This window comes from Alosa sapidissima, chromosome 7, assembly GCF_018492685.1.
Source record: "Alosa sapidissima isolate fAloSap1 chromosome 7, fAloSap1.pri, whole genome shotgun sequence".
NCBI lineage: Eukaryota > Metazoa > Chordata > Actinopteri > Clupeiformes > Clupeidae > Alosa > Alosa sapidissima.
The window spans coordinates 26,890,471-26,909,050 of NC_055963.1; the positions used below are offsets into that span (position 1 = coordinate 26,890,471).

Consider the following 18,580-nt stretch of genomic DNA (forward strand, 5'->3'; position numbering starts at 1 on the left):
ACTCTTGGATCCACCGCTCTAACTGTATCTGATTAAATCATCATAAATACCCCTGCGTGTGTGTGTGTGTGTGTGTGTTTGGGTGTGTGTGTGTGTCTAAGAGAGAAGGGAATGAGGGGAACAAATGCTTGTGAAAGGCAAGCAGGGAGGGAGGAAGGGGAGGAGGTTGTTGCAATCTTTAAATCTTTCCCTCGAGCACAGCAGTTTGAACACGAGTGCCTTTCTTTCCACTTTGCTAAAAACCTTTCAAGAACAATGTCCCTGATGAGCAGAAATCTCTCCTCTCTCTCTCTCCTCTCCTCTCTCCTCTCTCTCTCCTCTCTCTCTCTCTCTCTCCCCTCTCTCTCTCTCTCTCTCTTCTCTCTCTCTCTCTCGCCTCTCTCTCTCTCTCTCCTCTCTCTCTCTCCTCTCTCTCTCATATCCCCCTTTCCAGGCCCACTCTCCCTCACTCATCATTCCTTACTGTAATAGTGTAACACAATAGCATCTTTTGTCTTGGAAGGCGACTTTGTGTTGATATAGTGGGCCAGGAAACATTACAAGAGTCAGTTCCTCAGTCGCCCGGTTGCATGTCTTACTGCTTGAAGTCATTCTCCCCAGTGAGCCCATAGGTATTTCTCAGTGTTGAATCACGTGCATCAGAGGTGTGGCATGTGTGTGTGTGTGTATGTGTTTGTTTGGGTTTTGGTGGGATGTTGTACACTTGTAGAACAGCGGCTTGCTGGTCGTATTCGGCCCCGAGCGGGAGAGGGGCTAATTCTCCAGCACCCTCTACAGACTTTTCCACTGACATAATGAGAGGTACCAGCAGGCTTAGCATTGCTCAACAATGACCTCATGCTCCTGCTTACAGCAGGGGCCAGAGAGAGTGAAGTGTGTGTGTGTGTGTCTGAGTGTGGGATAGAGGGCTGGAACTCCAGCTTTGTATGTAAGAGCTTGGAAAGCACATGGATCTTAGATCCACCCTGTGTGTGTTGATGTGTTGCCACCCAGCCTTTTCTCTCTCTCTGTCTCTCTCTTTCTGGCTCTCTGCTCCCTGGCTTGGTGGCCTAGGCAGCTTTGTGGGGAATGTGGTAATCTGCAGCCATGTTAAAGATTGCTGTGATTTCTGGCTGCCTCTATTCTACCCAGCTGCGTCCTCCCCCCTCTCCACTCCCCTCTCTCTCTGTCTCACTCTCTCTCTCTCTCTCTCTCTCTTTCTCCTTATTTAAAGCTTGTTTTAAAAAGAGTTTGAACGGTCAGTTAGGTTCGTGTCGAAGGGGTAATAAATATTTCATGTCAGTGAGTATAAACACTGGCGTGCCCTTTCGCTCTTGTTGCCTGGCCTCTCTCTCCCCCTTTCTTTCTCTCTCCCTCCCTCCCTCCCTCTGTTTCACACTGAAAAAGGCCTCCGGCAGGGCTGGCCGACGCCTCAGTGCTGCCACCTGCTGCTGGTCTGCACGTAGTGCACCCCCCACTCCTGTTTGTTGCAGCTGCATGCAGTCCCCCTCTCTGACAGCGGGTGGCACAGTTCAAAGTGCAGGCGCTGAGAGGTGAGTATCCGGCTGACTTGATGACGCCAGACCTCTCGCTCTGTCTTTCGTTTTTCTTTCCTTTCGTTCTTTCTTTCTCTCTTTCTGTCTTCTCTTCTGTCGCTCTCACATCTGTATGTGTGTGTGTACATGATGGGTCCCTGTTCCAGACAGATGCAGTGCTAGGAATTGAAATGCATTTTATGTGCCCATTTGTGAAATATATGGAAAAATGACTGCATTTCATTGCACGAACGAGCAGTGGAGGGAGGGAGGGAGGGAGGAGGGGAGGGGGGGGGGGGGGAGGGGGCGCGGGCTCTGTGTGGTGGAAACATAAACTCTTCTTGTCCAGATTTGGCTCTGTTTATATCCATGCAGGAGAACGCTTTGTTTACTTTATTAAAGATTTAAATGCGCTCAATCCCTTTTTAATTGACTGGCTCTTACAGCAGGTTTTTTGGCCAGCTTAAATGTGGGTGGGGGCGGCACAACCCCCACCACAACACACACACTCACACACACACCACCTCTTTCCTCATCTGCCAAACAGAGCTCGGTTTGTGCAGCCATTAACAAACACGCATTGTCTGTTTGCAGTGTTGGATGTTTATGGCTTATTGTGTTCCCTGTCTGTTTGTGTTTTGCAGAGCAAACGGGACCATCTGCTGATGAATGTGAAGTGGTACTACCGCCAGTCTGAGGTGCCCGACTCGGTCTACCAGCACCTGGTGCAGGACCGCAACAACGAGAACGGTGAGCTGCTTTATCCTATATAGTGTGTGTGTGTGTGTGTGTGAGAGTGTTTTAGTTGATGTATACAAGCAAATTGTGCACCAAAAGAGGACTTCTGGGTGTTCAAGATTTGTCATCTCCATCTAGTGCGTCTGCCACCCGTTTTCCCTCTTTCTTTATATTCAGCCCTTTTCTTGTTCTCCGGTGGTCCCTCTGTCCATCACTCTCTTCATTAATGAGATGTAAAACGAGGGGTTCATGACGCGGTGAAGCGTTTCTCAGGTGCAGCCGGAGGAGCTGGAGATCACGCCAGGCATGGCCATCATTTGCTTTTGTTCCCTTGGCAACCCTCCCGTGGAAAACAAATCAAACGCCAGGCCCCCGGGGATAGTGAGCGCGTCAAGTGCAAATAGCTTCATCTCCAACATGGTCCCCATAGTACACACACACACACACACACACACACACACACACACACACACACACACACACACACACCTGAAAGCAGAACATCAGTCAGCCCCACCCCCCTTCCTCCCTCACACACATGTGTATGGCCCCATACATAGTGAGCAGGGGGCTGGTGGGTAAAATGGCAGCAGTGTGGCAGACTCGCGGGGTGTTCCAGAGTGCATCCAGCAGCCAGAGGCAACGCTGCTTTGATTTAGCTCTAATAAAATCAGCCGACATTTACCCAGCAACCCACACAGACACACACAGACACACACACACACCCTCCCCACACTCTTTGGGCATTCCTTAAAGCTGCCTGGCTGTCTGTCAGACACATAGGCGTGTGTGTGTTAGAGTGTGGCTACCCGACCCGAGCCCGACGGGTCGTGTCGGGTTCGGACAAATATTTCGAAATTGTAGTCGGGTTCGGTTCGGGTTCGGACACATGGGGGCGATATGCATTGGAAGCTTTACATTTAAAATTCTTTATTATGTTGGGTAACCAACAGGTCTGCTTTACATGATGCAAACGTTTGTTTTTTCAGAAAAAAGTAAAATGTAAAAAATACCTAATAGCTTTCTCCCTGTGTGCAAGATTTGTTTATCGTGCAATGCATTTCAGGCATGCCACCTGAAATGCACACGCGTTTGTCACGACTACATAAACAAATGGTTATGCACATTTCGCACATATGCACATAAGCACAGTCTTGGGTGACACTAAAAATTTGTTAGCCTATCAGGAGATTTTAAGATTATTTGCGTTGCATACTGTGGTAAAGACATAGGCTACCGGTAGGCTATAAGGTCGTCTCGTTCAACTGGATGAGGATTTCCTCGAGTTGCCCCAATTAATGTCGATGCTGCATGTGGATCAGTGACAGAGGCACTGTAGTTTCAAAGACTGTTGCAGTTCATTTCAAGACTTTTCGTCAATGATAAGACAAGAATTCTATTTTAATAGGCTATGCTTGCTTGGGCCTCTTGTGTTAATGTGCGCTGTGTGTGACCTGTGTGCTTGCACGCTCATCTGATTCTGTAGACAATTTGTTGTGTGTTCTGTTTAATGGGCTAAAAAGACAGGCCATCCACAAACGTGAATGTTTAATCACTAGCATGGGAATAACTGAGGCATCATCTGCGTCGGGGTCGGGTTCGGACATAAAAATGAAAATGCCTGTCGGGTTCGGACGCAACTCTGTCGGACGCGGGCTGGGTTCGGACAGAAATTTGCGGCCCGATCCGCACTCTAGAGTGTGTGTGTGTGTGTGTGAGAGAGAGTGAGGGAGGGAGAGAGACTGTGCAGTGCACGGCACAGACAAGCTGTCTGACATGGCCGCCTGTGATTGTCCCCAGCCTACGAGGGAGGAGGGAGAAGGAGAGCGACATGGAAATATGACAAACGCTCATCTACAGGCTTCATCGTGTGTCTGTGTGTGTGTGTGGTGGCATTTGGCACAGTAATGATGGCCACACACACAACCTCCTCCCCACCCCCCGGCCCACTCATAATACGTCTCAGCCAGCTGTAATAAGCTCTCTCTTTGAGGCAGCCGCTGTAGACAGACAGACAGACAGCAGTCTCGTTATCGCCTGATATGTCATTGCGCCGCACACCAAACCCCATGTCTGCTCTCTCACACTGCAGCACAGTGATTATGGATAAGGAAACTGGCTCACTCGCTCTCACACACACACACACACACACACACACACAGTTGGTGTTTTCCTTCCCAGTGGTCTAATATTTGGGCAGAGCCTCCACTTAAAACCCACTAACCTAGAATAATAACTGGCTTAGAGCAATTCAACACATGCATCTTGCCTTGAAAAATTCAGAATATTTTTTTTTTAGTCGCTGGAATAATTCTCTGCTGACTTTCATTTTCCATTTTAAATGCCGGCCTTTAGGAGGTGAATTACCACAGACTCTTATTGATTATGTGCTTGGTTGTCATGTGGTAATTACTGTCTTACTTCACATAAATACTAACATTTGCAGTGTGTGGATATATGTGTATGTGTATTTGTGTGACTGGATGTGTCTGTGTACTCACTTGTGATTATATGTTCACTTTTTTGTAAAGGCATTCGGCTCTGGGAGTAGCTTGTCAGAGAGAGAGAAAGTGTGTGTGTGTGAGTAGTACCTGTACACCTGTGTGCTGACCCTGTCTTTCATATGTGTGCCTCTGCAGACTCTGGTCGGGAACTGGTCATCACTGACCCCGTTGTCAAGAGCAGAGAGCTCTTCATCTCAGACTATGTGGACACGTACCATGCTGCTGCCCTCAGGTAACATACACAAGGATTAAAGTTCTCCGTAATAGGACGGATTTCCGTCAATTTGATTTTAGAAATATCATATTTGAGATCGATGCAGATCTGATGAGAAAAAAAAATAGGAGGGGGGGGGACTCACCTTTTGCTTTTTTTCAAAGAACACGTATGGAGGACTATAACGGTCTAAAAGTTGGATTATAGTGACACATTAGAGACAGCTGATGAGGTCGGCCAATCCGTTTCACTTTTTTGGATATGATATTGTGAGCTCTGTGCGAATTCGGAGAAGAAGCGTAGGCTGTGTTCTTTCCGTGCATCAATGTAGACAATTTCTTACTATCGCGAACTCTTGTCAGGGGAGGTCATTCATTTTGGGTGTCACCTATGACCTTGAACAGACAGCCTTCTATGCCACCCGATGTAGGCTACTATTATTGTTACAGTTTTTAATCAATGCAACTAACATTATGTGTAAAGCCATGGTGTAAAGAAATTAAAGTGCCAGGGGTTTGCTTTTGCGCGGTTCGCTGCAAGAAAATTGTTTATGGATGCAATAGGAAAACGTTTTAGCACGCCACCAATCAGAAGACCGCCATAAGGTTAACGTTCGTGCACTTCAGGACATCTTCCCTACCTGGTGCAACTAGCCACCACGACAGAGGTAGGCTACGTTGATCTATGGCTGACCGTTTTTATGTTTAGCAAGTAGGCTACGCATGTTCTTTCATAGCGCAACACGACCTGTCCCTCACCATATCGCAACCTCTTGTCAACCTTATACAATCTGTTGCTGAAGACAAAAGCACCGTCTCCAGATTGTCGTTATCAAATGCGCAGACCTCCTGCATGAGCACACACAGTATTGCTGCTCATTGGAAAACTGAGTTGTCTGTAAAACTCAAAATTACCATGTTTTCATTAAATGCGGATGAGGCAACAATGGAAATATGAACAATATCTAGAATGTTCTGATTTGTTACTTTGATGAGGAAATGGGAAGTCTTGCAAACGTTAACCCAATTGCATATTAACAAGAAAAAAATCTCCCCTTTAAACACTTTTGGCCTGAAGTAATTAAATAAGAGTGTGTTAAAGCCTTATAAAGCCTACAATATTGCTGCAGTAGAAAAGAACAGCAATGGCTAATTAGCAATGGCCAGGGATGGTACTAAAATATATTTTTGTTCATCAGGAAAACTCAATCTCAATCAAGAACACTCTCAATTCTCCTTATTCACATGGCGGCCATTGGCGGCTAAAACGAGGCTACAGGGTACACAAACCATAGGATTGTTATGTTCTATGCATTCACCTGTAGGTGGCATTAATTATATAGTAAGTGTACCCTGTAGCCTCGTTTTGGTTTAAGCAATGGCCGCCGTGTGAATAAGGCGAATACTCCCTTTACTTTGCTGTTTGCATCTTTTTGTACATTAAAAACCAATAGGTCGCGACCGCAAAAGGGGTGCTATCTCTATAGGTAGATATGAACAACGTATGACTTATGGCCTGAAAAAAGTTCTGTCAAACAATTTTTATTTTCACTTTAATCCCTGCATACATACATACATACATACATACATACATATACATACATACACACACACACACACACACACACACACACACACACACACACACACACAGGTGTGCATTCACTCACTGTGTGGACAGAGTCAAAGTGTGTTGACTTAGTTTTATGAAGCTCAGCTTTGCCTTTTTGCTTCTGTTTGTACATTTCAGCATGCATTTCTCCATGCAAATATGTGTTCAAGTATGCTACATGTTTGGATTTGTAGGTGTGATCCAAGGTACTACAGATGCCTCTCTGAGTATGGAACAGTCTCTGTTCTATTATTCTGATAGCTGAGTTGTTAGCTATAGTGATGGCAGCTGTAAAGCCAGCAGGGAAATCCACTGGGTGATCTTTATGTCTGCAGCAACTGGTTACCCCCTCCCCACGCAGACAGTCTCTTATCTAGGGCTCCTCTTTTCCCGACTCCAAAATAAGGAATGGAAGACCAGCTCAGTTATTGTCTGGATCTTGAAACCAGATATCCTCTTGTTTTCTCTCCTTTATAAGTCTTTTTTTTTTTTCATTCTACATCTTTCTTTTCCTGCCTCCTTCTCTCTCTCTCCCTCCCTCCCTCTCGCCTTCCTTAACACAAACCATCTGGAAGCTCTGCAGCAGAGGCAGCGGCGGCAGCCGTGCACAAAGCCACATCCCAGGGCCCGCTGATTTCAGGGCAAATTAGCTGCAACCTCTGCCGCCGCCAAGGCCCCCCCTTTGATTTGACTTATTACAGGGCTTTAGATCAACTTTGCCGAATTCCAGTGGGATGCCGTAATGGCGGTGTCGGACCCACGCACGCCTTTTATCTGGCGGAGGCGGCGAGGTGTATTGTGTCTCAGTAGGGCTCCCGGGCCACTGTGATGCCTATTATTTTGATAGGCTCAGACACTCGAGAAGAAAAACGAGCAGGAAAGGGAGAGAGAACAGAGAGGTAGTGCAGAGAACGAAAATGTATCAGAATATAAAATGCTATCAAGATGTAGCCGCGCTGTGTGTGTGTGTGTGTGTGTGTGTGTGTGTGTGTGTGTGTGTGTGTAGTGCTAGCATTCATCTTTTATTTGGGGCTTGAGCTGGAGCTATCTACCTGGAGAGGAATGAAAGTTGGAGGAGACTGGAGACCTGCTGCTGGTGTTGATGACAGCGAGAGAGACAGCTTCTCTCCTGTTCCTCCACTTCAAACACACAGAAAGAGACACACACACACACACAACAATAACACCCACACACCTCCCACTACAGTTTTCAGTAGTGTTCTTTCAGACGACCACAAGACCAAACATAACATTGACATTGTTTTTTTTATTTTTTTTCTCCCGAGCTAACCTATATTTTGTTGTTGTTTGGGTACAGGGGAAAGTGTAACATCACCCACTTCTCCGACATATTCGCCGCCAGGGAGTTCAAAGCCCGCATCGACTCCTTCTTCTATATCTTGGGATACAACCCAGAGACAAGGTAAGGACTGACCCCACCCCTCCTTCCTCCAACCATCCCTGTATCCCCACTTTTGGCCAGCCCCCGGCGATGTCCCAGCAAGGCTTGTTGTGTGTGTGATCACATGCCTGGTTTGTGCGCCATCACATGCCTGGTTTGTGCATACATTGTTGAGCATTTCCCCCAAAGCCCCAGCCCCTCTCTCCCTCCAAGCAACTGCAGGATAATCTTATCACAGTCACGTGAGGCCCGACTGCAGAGCGTGAATGGCTGTTCCTCTGACCTGGGGGGGAGGTGGCAGGTTGTCGTGGAGGTTGTAAAAACACACTGCGGCCAACCCCTCCTCTGACCCGTAGTCCAACACACTCGACATCAGCAGTTTTGCTCGGTGACATAAAGCGCTGGACCATTGTTGCCGTGTGAGGAGTGGACCTGCAGCTTTGCACTGTGTGAGTCAGTGATAAATGATCCCCAGTGATCCTTTATTTGCTTCCCTCCATGAAATGGCTTTGTGTCATCAAAAACCACAGTGGGAAAAAAATAATCCGCTCTGTTCGCTGCTATTTGTCTGTTACTGTTTCTTTCATTCATTGCTATGGTGATGTCAAGGAGTCTTCTATATTGTGCTTGCACACCAGTGGGTCACCCAGCCTTTTTTGGTTTAGAACCTTTCTTATTGTCATTTGTGGAGTGTCTGTTGAAATGAATGTTGTGCACTTTCTTCAGTTCATGTCATTGATCATAGAGAAAAGTAGTGGGTGTTGGTAAAGTAGTGGGTGTTAGGTAGCATACTCAAATGCTTTTGTTGGATTTAGTTGCACTTGCATAAAAGTTGCTTAGCATACTCTTCATCTTATGCGTGAGGTGTGAGGACCCCCGTCTCTCAAAGACCTTGTGTCCGCAGCGCATTATCTGGCGGAAGGCACTAGAGTGCTTAATTGGGATCACCCACACCTGTTTGAAAGCAGCCTTTAAAAATGCAGAAGTTCTTGGCCTCTCGAGATAAACACACGCAGTGCCCGACCCTACATGGAGATCCCAACACTCACAAGCTCTCTCCTCCACAACACACACACACGCACTCATTATCTCTCTCATACACTTCCTTCACTTCATAAGTCATTCTCTTTAATACTAGTGTAAAGGTGAGATGATCGGCACTTTTTGCAGTAAGCTTTGTTACAAAACCCCTCGGCTGGTGGCCATTGCTTCTTAGCTTGGGGATTGAATTACCATTTCCTTCAGAAATTCTTCTCCACATAGACTGCTAGGTCGGACGCTTGCAAGAGTGAAATGAGGTTATTTGGATCCATCGCCCATTCCCTAGCTGTTTATCATCCCGCGCCAATGTTTTTTATTATTTTACATTTCTGCCTTGGCAGAAAATATTGGGTGATAAATTCACTTTTCCCGTTCTGCAGCTTTCTCTCACTTCATTTGCCTCCGCAGTGGAGCTCTTAATGCTAAACATATGCTCCTGGCTCAGCCCCCGGTTCGTGCTAAGTCACGAACACAGATACCTTCTCTCCGTGCCGTGTGACGTCTGGCTCGATGGAGAGACGTTGGGCCTAGTCTGTGGAAGGATGTTTTCTTTTGTGTCCCTGTGCAAATCAAGATGGTGAGATCACCGGAAGTGGAGATGGCCAACCAAGAGAAGATAGTCCTGCTCTCAGATACCCGTTCTGTGCAGGTCATGGTGTGCTTATGGATGCCAGTTGTTGTCCTGTAGTGTTATGCAAAAGTTTTCAGACAATGAGTTGCATTTGAAATGCTTGTCTTGTCGCATGTTTGAACTTGAGGTTTAAATTAACTGTGAGATAGAAGGCAAGTTGGTTTGCATGTTCAATAAGAAATATTAGGCTACTGCTCATTCACCAACCGATATAACTGAAGAGCATTTTTTTTATCAATTTGCGTTCATTATTGTTGTTATTATTTGGATTAATATTGTGATAAAAAGAAAAGTGCAATACCAACCATCACAATGCACCGTGTCATTTCATGGTTCAAATATTGTCAAATATATGGCAATATAAGGTGTTCAGAAGTTGAAGAAGACACAATTTGTTAACATGTGATTTGACATGATTTATCAGTGTTTCCCCTAGAAATTTTTCCAGCAGCGGTGCTGTTGATCGTAGGAAGCCTTTTTATTCCTCCCTTTAGTCAATTTCGGCATGGGTGTCTTAACTTTTGCACAGCACTGTATAAACTATATAGACTTCTCTTTCATGCCATTACAATACAGTGTAATGACATGAAAAAGAAGTCTATATAGTTTATACAGTGCTGTGCAAGTCTTATTGAGTGCCTGTCACTTTAATGCCGTGACGACCCGTGAGGCTTGATTCTCACGGTTTTAAGCTAACTTAGTAGCGTTGTTGTGCATTGTGCATAAGAATATGTGAATGAAATTAATTATGTTTCCCATGTCATTTGGTAAAATAAATGCTCAAAAACTTGAAGAAAATCTATCTTGGATTATAGCAGTGTGTATATAAGTGTCTTGTATCATATCTATAATTTTGGTGAGCTCTACAGGAATTAGAAAACTATCTCAGATGTAAATGATTGCGTATCCTATTACTCAAATTCAATTAAACCCACCAATAGGCTAGCTAGACCTTAGTTTCACAGCCTAGGTATGTTAGCAACACAGGGCTTGAAAGCATTGCCTGTATCACAAACAAAAACAAAACAATGCGTGGAATTTATCTGGGAATAGGCTGAAGGTAGGGGCGAGCTATCTCGCTGGCGTGTTTAATTTGGTTCCTTGGTTAACATAATGTAGGCTACGTTTTTTTGCACAAAATTGCATCTGCTAATAAACTTAAACATAAACACAAACAAGCGTGATCTCCTGTAGAATCCCTGACTGCGCCTTCATTGAAAGTTAGCCTACTATTATTTGTTGACATGAAACCTGAACAAACGGCAGCTGTTCCTGAAGTTCACTTGCGTCTATTTTTTTTTTTTTTTTAATTAGGCAACTTTTTTTGCAGTGGCGCTTGAATTCCCGGAGCGGCGCTGCGCCGCTGATGAATACATTGTAGGGGAAACACTGTTTATTCTTATTTTTTCCAATTTCAGGAAGGTAGTTTGTAAAGTACTCTTTTAAGAGATAGATATTTTACTTTTGTGCTTTGCACAAGGAGTGAATAAATGAGTTTGAGATCCTAATTTGATTTCAGTCTTATTTGGTGATTGCCTAGATGGCCAAACAGTGAGCTTTGAATCGTATATCAATGTATCATTTCACCCCTATGCATTGCATTAGGGAGTAGGATTCCCTTGTCTCCATATACATACTTTAATGGGCTGCATAATAATTTGATAGCTGGACTATTTCGGTTCTCTCTGTGGTTGTGTAATATCTTGCAATTTCATTGTCAAAGGATATGATTTGTCGTACAAAACAAAGCTTGTACAGTGATAGTCTCCCTTCCAATGGATACAAACTCCTGTTTATCCAGCCGTTTCGCATTTCTTGTGGTACATGTAACAGCCTCTTGGAACAAGACCTAGTGAGAACCTTTCAGAACTTTATTTTTAGAATAAACATAATACTACAAACTGATTTGACATTCAACAAGCCCTTTCAAAATAGCTTAAATGTGTTTATGTTCATCATGAGCTAGAGCTCATTCCCATAAAAAGTCTTCCTTTGTGAAATATCCCCTACAACATTCCCTACATGTACACCTGCACCACTGGACTAATGAAATATATGTGGTAGCTGAAAGCACAGCCACATGAATCTAGAGTGTTGTGAATGGGACAGTCTGATATTTACATAACAAAAAGGTCCCATGTCTTTGCGGTCTCAGCTGTGTCATTCTGTCACATTCTATGAATGTGCCTACAAAGTACAAGTTATGGGTGACTTGTGTATGCTATACTTTTCACCTTTTTGTCTGGGGATGGTGCCTCACTTTGGAGATTTAAGGATGCATAGTCCTTCCCAGAATGCAGTAGCATTGTTTATCAACTTATCTTTATTTTTTGTGGCACTACTGTTTTGTGATGGCCTATATCCACACATGCTGCTGTGAAAGAAAGATGCCAACTTTTTGAGAAATTAGCTTATTTTGCCATCTACCCAAGAGTTTGATAAGGCAAGACAAGTTAGATAAGATAAGACATACCCTTCTCTGTGTGTGCAATAACCCAGTTTGACACTGTTGGCCTACCTTAGCATAATTTACTGGAGGTGGGTTATTGCAGGTAGCCTACAGCTCGTTTTAGCTACAGTATCTAACTCTGGGGTAGATGGCAAATACGCAAATTTCCCAAAAATTTAAAACACTTTGAGGGTCACTGGGTTCGTGCTGGTGTGAGTCAGTGAGTGTCATGGAGGCTGAAATGTACCGCCACGTTGTTTTCCAGCACAGTATTTTGTTAGCTGCCTGCAGATGTGGTCAAGCATTAGCCATTAGTGGCCATTAATATTGTATATGATCTGTGCCCTGTTATACTTCTCTTTATTTTTCTATTACAACCAGATGTATCATTGCAGGGCTTTCCAAAACAAAAAAAGATGGTATTACTGAAGTAGGCTATAACATAGTTTTGTTTCTTTGCTTGTTGCAGCAAAATAATTAATAAACACAGCTCTCCTTTTAAAACTGGTTGAAGCAGCTGTGGTTCAATATGGGTGTATCTGTATTGTGATTGAATGTAGTCTAGATGAAATAGTATAATTACAGTTTTTTTCCCTCTGAACCTTCTGTTTACAGACCCATACGTATGTATGCACATAAACATTTGGAGATAATTATACTGCACTTTAACTGCTTATCACTGTTTATCAGAGTTGACAAACATTTTCCCCTCTGAAACTAATGCACCACTTGGCAAGTTGTTAAAATTACAAATTACAATACAAACATTTTAGTATGGAATTGTCCCCGAGAACTGGGGTACAATGCTGTGTTTGTTAAGCTCTCCAAGAGTACAGCAAGTTGTTCTGCAATCCACCTTCAGTATTGTTTCCCAAGTCTGAACACTTATACAACCTTGATGAGAGAAGAGCTCGAAACATGTACATTTTGAACAAAGCCACCTTTTCAGTAGATATACTTAGATTTGTATTAAAAGTCCCAATCCCATTTAAACCATAGACAAGACTAGCCTATTCAGACTGGAGTTGTTCAAATGTTTCTTTTGTTTAGACACCCTTGATGTAGAAGTGAGATATTGAAATGATACAACATGGGAGAATCTTTATCTTTTTAATTGAACATTTGCAGATATGTTTGTGCTGGCATAGGCTCTAATTTTATATTCCATAAATGAAAGGCAACCAGAAATGAAGGCAAACTCCTGCTGGTAAAGATGTGCTCCCTTAAGGAAAATAAACCCTGCAAAGCTATTATAGAGGGCTGGCACAACAGTCAGTGTGAGGTGACAATAAAGGATTTCCATTTTCCCCTGGAAATCATGAAAAGGGGGGGAAAGAGGGCTTGAGAATCTGGGGGCTTGCATAGTCGCTGCGATACATCTCCGCTGTTGCCTATTGCGAGCCCCCTTTGCTGGGGCCCCACTCAATCACAGTCTATCACCCTCTCCGGCTGTCTCCCTCCCTCCCCGCTCCGCTTGTTTGGTATGCTGTACGGGGCGTCAGCAACCTCGCGACTCGGCCTTGTTTATGGAGCAGACGTGCGGAGGAGATGGATTGCGTTTCCAGCGTGTGTCTGTGTGTAAGGTCGTGGCACATGCTCAGTTGTGTCTGTCGGAACGGGAACTCTGTACGCGGCGCGTGAAGGCTGAGGTCACAGCACAAGCTCAGTGAAAATCTCACCGAGCGATTGCCCGAGCCTCCATTTTGAGTACCTAGAAATAGGTGCGAAAGGAGAGTTTGTGTAAACCACCTTGGCCAACAAACTGTCAAATTTAAAAACGCAATAGCCTCGTCTGCATCATGGACGACTTATTCAGTCCGCGAAGGTAGGTTTGCACATTCGGCTTCACCTGTTAAGCTGTAAATCTGCGCTGTACTTGCTGCTGTCTCTGTTCCATCTGAACTCGCTGACGTGTTTACCTTTGTGGTTTTTATTCTTGCCGGCGTATCGTTATTTCTTTGTCAATGACATCAATTGTTATCGCGAACGCATGTCACCAGCATGCATGGAATATAATCGGTATTCGCTGTGTAGTGGCATTGTAGAATACACATCATAAACCTTTAGCGAAGTGGCTTGTAGGAAGTCGTCTGGCTAACGTTACATTTTCCAGCGCGGCTACAATTTATTCATTCAAATATGTAACCGCAGCATGCACATCTGCCATGGCAGTGTAGCGACTAGTAGGCTATTGTTGGTGAAGCAACGTTCTTATTATTGTTGCCTTATTAGAAAGAGAAGCTGTGCATTAGGGACTCCATTTTGCAGTACTTTTATGTTCTCGTGTTTACAATTGAGATGACATGGCGTTGGAGGTATCTGGGAGCTTTGTGTACGTTTATGCTCATTGTGCAGAAGCACTATGATTCCTTATGAAGTAGCGTCTGCGTTAGCATTAATATCAAGAAAAGTTTGGACCTTTCGATGTATTTATGCAATGTTATGACAGTGTTACAGTCGTGCGAGGATTGGATGAGATTGGTGGAAGGGGCGGGGTTTGTCTTGATTACTGTTCGTGGTCGAGTTAAATGCTGTGCAGAGTATTTGCGGTGGATTGGATGCTCATTTCATTCAGAAAACTGTCGTGACGACTGACAAGTTACTACAGAAGACCTAGTGGGGCATGCCTAATCTACCTTGGATTGTAAGGATGCACACTGGTGACAAATAGGCAAATACAAACTATGAACAATATATCAAGCAGAGGAAAGCAAAATAAACAACTTGAACTTGGGAAAAATAAAAACAATTAATTGGGCTTTAGAAAAGTTGTGGATGAAGTAAATTCATGACTTCATGAGCACAACTTATTATTTATAGCATTATTGTGTTACTTTGATCCTGTGTTGTGTTATAAATATAAAACTGTAGCTTTGTAAGAGTAATAAATCCATTATACTCAGACGTTAACCTCTTCAGTATTGTAGTTGTGGATTTTTAATGTGATTTCTGATGAAAGTCAAATGGTAAGGTATCACTCATGAAATTAATTTTAACATGGGTCCTGTTTTAGATGCTTATTTATGGTGCAATAAGTCCATAAAAGCATTACCAGTCTCTGAGAGCTGCAATGAAGGAAAATGACTTGTGGACACAAGGTTTGGGGCTAAACTGACCCATCCCCCCCCCCCCCCCCCCCCCCCACACACACACACACACACACACACACACACTGGATCAGATAAAGTGCAGTTGAATAGCCAACTTTATGAATGAAGTTTGTTGTTGTTGTGTTGTCTGTTGAACAGTCTTGTCTGTTCAACAGACAAAGACTGTTACAACAGAACAAAGTCTGTGTGTTGTATTGTTCTTGGCATAAAGACATTTGTTAGATTTGTGATGTATAGATTCTAGTTACTTGTTATATCTAATATGACGTTGTTGTTGTTGTTGTTGTTATTATTGTTATTATTAGTAGTAGTAGTAGTTGTTGTAGTAGTATTAGTGCTTAAGCTTCCATTTTTGGCATAATAGGTTATTGAACAAGAGGGTATACAAAGTCTTAAGTGATATTGTTAGGAATATGCAATACACCGTTAAATTTGGATTATGCACTCTTAATTCTGGGGTTATAAAATGTTGTTCAGTAGGACATCAATGGGGTGTCCTTTCTGTTGAACAAAGAAACAAAGTTATATCCATAGCCCACCATGCAAAAGTTCAGAATTCTGGAATTTATGTTATTGGGTGATATGTGCAAACTTGTGGCCAGCTGAATAATGTGGAACAGAGATTTGGTCTCTGCAGATGGGTTGGCTGATGGATAGCTTATAATATTATTTATTTTATGGCTGTTTGATGGATGACAAACATGACCGACTCCTCCTGAGATGTTTTTCAAAATACAAAGTCAAAAAATTCAGCATCTCATGTTATATAGATGTACACATACATTTCGTACATCTGTTTTTGCTCACTTTCTGACCATCTTGCTTGGAGGAATTCCCTCTAAACGTTTCAGTGCCAAGACTTTTGTAAAGGTTGTGCTATGGCTGCCTATAGATCCCCATCTCCTGTGCAAGCGCCTGTCGTTTCTCCGCCCTGGCTCTGCCAAAATCTTTATAGCAGACGTGTTCAGGAGCTCTGCTGCACTTCCCAGGCCATGTCTCGCGGACTCGACACACAGCTGAAAGTGGATTGTCGAGAGATCACCTGGTTTTTGCACGTTACACTCAGCATGTGCTCTTGGCAAGACTGTTTCAAACGCTGTTGCTGTCCATCTGCACGGGAGTAAGAAAATACATAGTTGAGAACGGTGTTAAGTGTTTGCCTGTAAGTTATGGCGAAACTCCCCCTTTGCTTTTTGAAGAAAGAGCTACTTAATCCCCAGCCTACTTCATTTATTTTCTAACATATTTCTCTTTCATGGGGGAGATTTGTTTAATATTTCAGCCTGTTCTGTGCCCTGTGCATCTGTCCGCCGTATGGACCTCTCCTTTCAGACCGTTCCTGCACACAGAGGATGTGGTTGTGTAGGAGTGTAGGGGGGAGACTGGTGTTTATGAAACATAGTCAGAAGAGAGGTTTATGATTTGAAGACTTGAAACACAAGCAGGCAAGCAAGCTGAGCTAGAGCCTCTCCGGTTTCCAGCCAGGTTCAGCCTGACCCCCCCACCCCACCTCAAGCCCCTTTACTACCCCCACCTCACCGCGAATGGAGTGAGAGTTTCTCCGGATGCAAATCATCGTGACAGTTTCTGGGCTGCTCTCTCGCATGCAGGGGCTATATGAAAAATATTCTTGCGTTGCCCTGGCAACCGGAAAGGGGCTTTTTTGGAAAAGGGGGGCATAAAAAAAGAGAGGAGAGGGGGAGTCTTGTCATTTTCTTTAATCCACTGCAGCTGGAGATCGGAACACTGTTATTAAATTGTGGTTGCCATGGCGACCGGCTCTCTTTTTCGCCACGGCAGCCATTTCAGCGGTGCCTGCCGCTACTCCCTCATATCATCTCTCGCTTTGAGGAGGTGGGGGGGCGGGGTGGCTGGTGGGGTGAGGTGGTGTACTGTACCTCTCCGCCTAAACAATGAGGCTTTGCCGGGAGCTCACTCTTTCAGCCTCTTTGTTCTCCTCAGTGTGCCACAAGTCAGTGTTGTTTTGTTTGTTTGTGTTTGTGTGCCTTGGGCCCTGGAACAAAAGAAAATACACATTTGTTTCTGTTGGGCTCAGTAGGAGGATAAGGCTGTGTTATGATCACCAGATGTATCACCTAATAATCTCACCAGCTTCATGCAGTCGCTATTTAAAACTGAGATGGATATCTCCTTACCATGATTACATGCTAAACTGATCTCCTAGACTAGACTCTAAATCATTCAGAGGTGTACTGAGATTTCTCTATTTGATTGAATGTTTCTGTGTTTTCTCACAATATGTTCCCTCCTCTTTTGTGTTGCAGGCGGCTAAACAGCACACAAGGGGAGATCCGAGTGGGTCCCAGCCACCAGGTACAGTGTGTCCCCTCACAGTACCCATACTAAACATGTCACACGAAACCTGCCCACAACCCTCCACCTGTAACTTTCAACCTGTTCAGATCACAGGCATTACAGGGCGCACAACACACCTCAGTCAACTGCCTAGACACACTGGACAAGACGATGACAGTCCCACCTGTGCATCATAGTAATTCCTGCAAAATTCTTCTCACCTCTCAAATACAGCGTTTAAAAGGAATAGTTCGGTGCTACCTCCCATTTAGCTTATCCACAGACTCTTAATATGCACAATGGAGAGAATAAATATAAGCAATACGTAGTATATTTAAAAAGATTAAAAGATAGCACACATAAAGAACACAAAAATGCTATGGCTTTGGGGCTGTTTGTGTTATAATATCTTCATCACATATGTGTATATATGAATAACCAATATCAAATCAAACTTTAATCTCTAACCATAAGTTGGTGTGACCTCTCAATAATGGAGAGCTAGAGAGAGAAAGAGAGCAGCAATAGAGATGTCAGGTCTTGCTCAGATATGAGATGTAACATGGCCACCCAACCTTCCAGAAAAATCTTCATTCTGTGTTGAGAGGTAGGGCAAAAGATGGACCCGACGAAAAAATAAAAGGCGGAACGGCACCAGCAATTACTGCCAGACGATTTTTTGAAGCCCACACAGCTCTCGCGTGGAATAATTACAGTGCCAGGCAGGCCCTGTTGACGGCTCCAACGGGAGCGGATGAAACAGAAAGCCGAGTTGCACATCACACGCACTCTGCCGAAACGACTTCCAGTAGCTCCCGCGTCATGAACCAATCATTCAGCTCCCAACTGCACAGCCACGTGTGAACTCGGATAGATTAGACTGGAGCAAAGAATAGGATCCCTCACTCTCCAATGTTTGTTCCTCCGTTGAAGCCGTTCAGTTCAACCAAGGATCGATTTACAAGTGCAGGTCCAGTTAACTGTTCCTTTAGTGTTGCCTTTGTGGCTGCATTGTCCAAAGTAATGTAAAATACATGAACAGGGTCATGT

The 18,580-nt window shown here is 44.0% G+C and overlaps 1 protein-coding gene across 10 annotated transcripts in view; it reads left to right on the plus strand.

Moving 5' to 3' along the window:
* Nucleotides 1–2,131: 2,131 nt before the first annotated feature.
* Nucleotides 2,132–18,580, plus strand: part of rerea (arginine-glutamic acid dipeptide (RE) repeats a) — a 55,303-nt gene continuing 38,854 nt past the window's right edge. For 7 of the 10 annotated variants that reach the window (XR_006032740.1, XM_042097426.1, XM_042097427.1 and 4 more), the window contains exons 1-4: nucleotides 2,132–2,264; nucleotides 4,892–4,988; nucleotides 7,900–8,004; nucleotides 17,500–17,548. Coding sequence is in view for 9 of the 10 variants with exons in the window: in XM_042097426.1 (XP_041953360.1) it covers nucleotides 2,180–2,264; nucleotides 4,892–4,988; nucleotides 7,900–8,004; nucleotides 17,500–17,548 (336 nt within the window). In the remaining variant the exon portion in view is untranslated. Of the gene's footprint in view, nucleotides 2,265–4,891; nucleotides 4,989–7,899; nucleotides 8,005–13,615; nucleotides 13,930–17,499; nucleotides 17,549–18,580 lie in introns of those variants that run through there. The other 3 variants (XM_042097433.1, XM_042097437.1, XM_042097436.1) reach the window with 2 other exon arrangements.